This window comes from Elephantulus edwardii, unplaced genomic scaffold (genome assembly GCF_000299155.1).
Source record: "Elephantulus edwardii isolate Elephantulus edwardi_28Jun2011 unplaced genomic scaffold, EleEdw1.0 scaffold00057, whole genome shotgun sequence".
In the NCBI taxonomy this organism is placed as follows: Eukaryota; Metazoa; Chordata; class Mammalia; order Macroscelidea; family Macroscelididae; genus Elephantulus; species Elephantulus edwardii.
In genome coordinates, this window is record NW_006399807.1 from 13,283,141 (window position 1) to 13,289,556 (window position 6,416).

Genomic DNA, 6,416 nt, shown 5'->3' on the forward strand with positions numbered 1-6,416 from the left:
TCGCTCTAGTCTCCTGTGATGACAGAAATACCCAGTTACATCTCTCTTTTAGACGGTTCTCTCCCTCCTCTGTTTCAGTGCAGTATACATTATTAAAGATTCCTCTGGTGGCAGAATGGTAAGAAACGGTATCTCAGCCTCGAAGGCACGCAGTTTGAATCCACTAGCTGCTCCGCAGGAGAAGCTCCATGTGTGATTTTACTGCCTTTGAAAACCTGCTGGAGGGTTAGCCATGGGTCGGGTCTGACTCCATGGTACTCAACTGCAGGAAACCCTCAAGGGCAGTTCTGCTTTATCAGATGAGGTTGTTAGGAGTCAGAATCAGCTTGACAGCACATAATAATAACATTTACCAAGCACAGTATTAGTCTTTGAGGGAATAAGGAACGAGGTTCTTCCTCTCAAGTTTATAGAGGACTTAATTGAAGCTGAACATTTTCACGTGTACCTGTTCAGAAAGAATCCATGTATTCCTCCTGGCTTTGTTCATCTTAGAAAAGGATTTTACAAATCACTATCTTTGATTCTTTCTTTCACTCCAAGCAGCAGTTTTCTGATTCTGAAGTATGTTTTGAAAAACAAAAAGTGTATCTTGAGCCAATCTATTTTTTTCATTTCCTATGCAACCACTCTTCCAAACTCTTACCACTTCTTACCCACACTGTTGTTACTACTCTTGTTTCTGCTCAAGTCCTATAATACATTAAAAAAAATCATAGTGAAAAAACATGTATAATTTTCCTTCTTAAGCTTTCCTTTCACCACTTCAGTGTCTTAGTAAGAAAACTTGGAATAAAATCCAAACCTATTTTAAAGCTTCCCTGTAGTTTAAATCTTGCCTTTCTCTTGTCCATAGCTCAGTAGACTTCAGACACAGCACATCTACCTCAGCATGTCTTGCTTGCTGATCACTCAGCCCAGTAGCTCGTGGTTCATGTAGAAATAGTTGCAATCTGATAATTCTGTAGTATGCTGAAAAAAAGTGATGAGTGATTTAAATAGATATGGATAACATACTATGGAAGTGCTGAGGAGGGAGAAGTTTCTTCTCTGTGTTAGAAACCAGAAGTCCAAGAACTACTAAACTCTGGTAGCACGATTGTTAAAGAATGTGGCTGCTAACCCAAAAGTCAGCAGTTCATTCCCACCAGCCACTCCACAGGAGACATGTAAAACAATCTGTTTCTGTAAAGATTATGGATAGTTCTCCTCTGTCCTAGAGAATCACTATGAGTTACAATTGACTTAGTGGAACTTTGTTTTTCTATTAACTGCAGGAAACACTGGAGTGTACAGGCTTTTGTTTAAGTTCTTATAAAGTATATTTATACTGGAAAGATTTATGCAACCACTCTTACCCACTCTTACCACTTCTTACCCAGACTATTTTTACTACTCTTGTTTCTGCTCAAGTCCTATAATACATTTTTAAAAAAATCATAGTGAAAAACATGTATAATTTTCCTTCTTAAGCTTTACAGTATTACTGGGTCATAAGGTACCTTTTCATGTGGCTTAGACTGTTGAATGTTAGCATAATGAGGATGGTTGGTTTGAACCCCAACCACTCTATAGGAGAAAGATGAGACCGTTTCTGTAAAGATTTCCTGCCTTGGAAACCCTATGTGTAAGCTCTACTCTTATCAAGTCACTCACAGAGTTGGAGCCTGGCAGTGTGTTTGGGTCAGAATGGCTGATAAAGGAATCCTGATAGCACAATGAAACACCCTGGTGGTAGGTACAGTGTCAGGCTGCTGACTAAAACATCAGTGGTTCAAATCCAGCAGATGCTGCATGGGAAAAAGAATAAATCTCCTCCTGCTGTAAAGATTTATAGCCTTAGAAATCTGATGGTGGGTTCTGAGTAGAGATAGGCTCAATGACAGTGGATTTTGGTTTGATAGCACAGTGTTTAAATGCTTGGCTGCTAATTGAAAGGTTAGCAATTTGAATCCACCAGTCATTTCATGTGAGAAAGATGTATTAGTATGCTTTGTAATGATTTACAGCCTTCAAAACCTTATGGGCCAATTCTACACAATACAATAAAGTTGCTGAAAATTATGGATTTATTTGCTTTAAAAATGTTGGGAATCTTTTCATGTGGTTGCTGGCAATTTGAATGTCTTCTTTGGTTCAGTGTCTCTTCAAATCCTTTGCCGGTGGTTCTGGGGTTTTTTAATTGTTTATCTTTTTTGTTAACTTGTAGAAGATACATCTATATGTATAGAAAGACCCTTATCAGATGAAATTTTCTTAAAATGAGCTGTGTTTTCTTTTTTTCCCCAATGAAGTTTTTTTCGTTTTGAGAGTTTTTGTAAGGTTCCATTTACCTATTTTATCTTGCTATTCCTACTTTGTCATGTTAGCCAGTAATTTGAGCCCAATTTCAGTGTCTCATTGATCATTGCTTAAATTCCAAGAAAGGGTTCTTTGAATTTACTCGCAAGATTGATATCCTATTATGACATTTTTTTGTTTTCCTTAATTATTTTACTCTATGTATCAGCATTCTGGCAGTTGGACGGAGCATATTCGTAAGTAAAATTAACTTAATAGTGTCATTAAAATCTGAGTGTCCCATATCTTAGTAGAAGTGCCCTCAAATTTGTATATTCCTTTCAAATTCTTTGTCATTGAATAATTCTGACTCATACCGAACCTGTAGGACAGAGTAGAACTGCCCAGTGTTTCCAGTGGTATTAAGTTTATACTTAATGCCAGTGGTTTGAATCTAACATCCAGAGAAAGATGTGACTTTTATAAAGATTAAACCCTCAGAAACTCTATGGGAAAATTCCACTCTATCTTAGAGGGTTGCTAAGAGTTGGAATCAACTTACCAGAAATGAGCTTGGTTTGTGGTAGTTCTGTGGCTTCTATAACCTTCAGTAAATTTGGAATAACAAAATTTCTTTAAATTACAGTATTTAAAATTCTTTAAATTTCATTTTAGATCTTAGTCAAAGGCATGACTGTAGAGTAGGAACCAACTCAGCTGACTCGAGCAGGTTTTCAAGAGGCTGTAAATCACATGGAATGAGATTGCCCATCTTTCTTCTAAGAAGCCATTGGTAGATTTGAACTTCCAGAGAGGGTCTACCTTTAGATTACCAGTGCAGCACCCTACTGACTAGGGCACTAGAGCTCTCCTCATTCTGTTTTCTGATACAAACATTTCTAAATTAACTGCCTTTGAGTCTATTGTGAGTCACAGTGATCCTGTAGAAAAAGTAGAACTGCCCGATAAAGGTTTCTGAGGCTCTTGTCGGTAGCTGATTTCCTCTTTTTTTCTCCTTTGGAGTAGCTAGTGGGTTTGAACCTTCGACCTTTCAATTAGCAGGCCCAGCTCTTAACTCATATTACTACCAGGGCTCCTTTTTGTGTGTATAAACACATTGCAAATGTTAAATGTTCTTAAACTGTGATTAGTTACAGAAGTGTATATAAAATTGTATGTAATTTATTTAATGAACTTCTACCACGAAACAAGTTTAATGTCCCACTGGGTCAGTATCATGACAGGTGGAGAAGAGATTGAGATTGTTAATAATAGTTTCAACTTGCTTGCTTCCACAGTTGACAGTTTTTGGCACTAGCAGTCAGGAAACTAAAAGACAAATTGCATTTGGAAAACCTGCTGTCAGAAACCTCTCCAGAGTGCTGAAGAGCAAAGTTGTCACGTAGAGAGAGTAAGGTGCGCCTGATCCAGACCATAGTCTTTGCATGTATTTGCTATGTATCAGAGCTGGACAATGCCAAAGATGACAAAAGAATTGATGCCTTTGGGTTGTGGTGCTGGAGAAGAGTATTGAACATACACCATGGACTGCCAAGAGAACTAACAAGTTTGTCCTAGAGAGGGTGAAACCAACCTACTTCTTGGAGGCAAGGATTTTGAGATTTCGTCTCACATACTTTGGACACATGGCCAGGAGGGACCAGTCTTTGGAGAAATCATGCTTGGAATGGTTGAGGGATAGCATAGGAGAGGAAGGTCCCGAATGAGATGGCTTGACACAATAACTCAAGTAATGAGGTTAAGTGTTTCATAGACAGACTGGCTCAGGATAGAGCAGGGTTCAGAGCTAGGGTCTGTGCATAGGGTCACTGCGTGTCATAGTCAACTTGATGGCACATAACAACAATAAAAATCTGATTGCTAAAAAAATCTGCTTAATGATGACAGATTTAATTATTTGAAAACACTGATAATATAAATTTCATTTGGTTGTGGTAAAAGAATTCAGCTGATAAGCAAAAGGTCAGCCATTCAAATCCATGATTTAAAGCCTTAGAAACTATATGAGTATCACTGCCTCTTCTAAACCCTGCTTAAACTTCTGGCAGTTCTACATCTATGTTCTATTCTAGCTGGTTTTGAATGATCTTCAGCAGTATTCTGTTTGCATGTGATAATGATATTGTTTGGTAGTTTTCACATCCTATTGGATCACCTTTCTTAGGAATGGGAACAAATAAGGACCTTTGTCAACCTGTTGGCCAGACTGTTATCTTCCAGATTTCCTGGCATAGACTGGTGAACGCATCCAAGGCTGCATCTGTTAATTGAAACAAGTTATTTGACAAGTCAAATACAAAAGCATTTGACTGTGTGGATCATAACAAATTGTGGCTGACATTGAGAAGAATGGAAGTCCTAGAGCACTTAATTGTGCTCATCCAAAACCTACATCTGGACCAGGAGGCTGTTGTACGAACAGAGCAGCGATGTACTCCATGGTTTAAAATTAATAAGGAAGTGTGTCAGGGTTGTATTTCCTCTCCATACCTATTCAGTCTGTATGCTGAGCAAATTCTTTGAGAAGCTGGACCAGATGAAGAAGAATATGGTATCAGAATTGGAGGAGACTCATCAGTAATCTATATTATGCAGATGACACAACCTTGCTTGCTGAAAGTGAGGAGAACTTAAAGCACTTGTTGCAGAATATCAAGGAATGCCGCCTTCAATATGGATTGCATCTCAAAGTAAAAAAAAAAATATTCGTATCACTGGACCTATAGGCAACATCATGATGAATGGAGAAGAGATTGAAACTGTCTCCAACTTCATTCTACTTGGATCACAGTTAACACCCTTGGTACCAACAGTCAGGGAATCAGGAAATGTCTTGCACTGAAAAAGGTTGCATTTAAAGATCCCTCCAATTGAAGAATCATGATATCAGTTTGAGGGCTAAGCTGCTTCTGACTCAGGCCAAGGTCTGATAACATGCTGTGCATCTGAGAGTTTGACAATAAATAAGGATGACTGAAGAAGAATTGATGCCTTTGAGCTGTGGTGTTTTAGAAGAGTCCTGAACATCCCATGGATGCCCAAAAGAACAAATATGTCTTGGAGAGGGTGCAGCTGGAGTGCTCTTTAGAGGCAAGAATGATGAGGCTTCGCTTCACATACTTCAGGCATGTTGCTGGGAGAGGCTGTTTCTTGGAGAAGGACATGATGCTGGGAAGGGTAGAGAGTTGGCAAAGGAAAGGAAGATCCTCAACCAGGTAGACTGATATGGTGACTGCTCAGTGGGCTCTAATGTGTGAGGAGGTGTGAAGATGGCACAGGATAGGACAGGGTTCAGATCTTTTGTTCATAGAATCACTGAGTCATACTTGACTTAATGACAGCTAACAACAGTGCTTTTATGGGCATTTCTCTTCTGCCCTATCTGGTCCCTGTGAGTCCGAATCAATTCAGTGGCACTGGATTTGGTATTTTAAGCAGATTTTTTTTATCCTAGTGGAAATAACTGTGTTCAGAGAATTTCAGACATGCATAAAAATGTAAAAGACATTAAAAAGTTTGTCAATCAGAAATGTTTGTTAACATTTTGATAGAAAATTCTCATATCTATATATAGATGACCAACCTGTCAGTCTGTGTGTATGTGCATACACTAGAGTTAGAAATAAATATGTGTTTGTGTATCATCATAGAGATTATTCTGTTTTATAATCTTTTATTGGGTTTAATCTAAAAATAATATGAATTATTTTTATCAGAGAAATCTGTAATAATCATTTTCATTATGTCAGAATATCTAACTCAGTAAGCATCTATGTAGCTAGTACCCAATTATTGGACAGAGAGTTTGTTTGCTTGGGGAGGAGTATTATTTTAGATCCTTAATAATTCCTTAACAAAGAATATGACATTGATCTTATTCATGTATTTTTTTTTCTATATTTTATTAATTTTCATAAACATTTACAGAGATTTTGGGCTTCCACTCATTCATTGTTGCACTATTCTCTCTACCCTCCTCCCAGTTTGTTCTTGTCCAAATGCCACAGTGCTTGTCAAAGCCAGTTCTGATTAATCTTCTTTGTCAGTGTTCCTTTGCCATTCCCTATCACTCCTCCCTGAGAGAGACTTCACCCTGAGTCATAAGGAAAAGGGGA

At 38.1% G+C, this 6,416-nt stretch overlaps 1 protein-coding gene across 1 annotated transcript in view; it reads left to right on the forward strand.

The window, feature by feature from the left end:
• LOC102859554 (chromosome unknown open reading frame, human C1orf112) overlaps nucleotides 1-6,416 on the forward strand; it is a 61,397-nt gene that overhangs the window by 1,731 nt on the left and 53,250 nt on the right. The window contains exon 2 of the mRNA XM_006887458.1: nucleotides 2,498-2,537. Coding sequence (XP_006887520.1) covers nucleotides 2,498-2,537 — 40 coding nt within the window. The remainder of the gene's footprint in view (nucleotides 1-2,497; nucleotides 2,538-6,416) is intronic.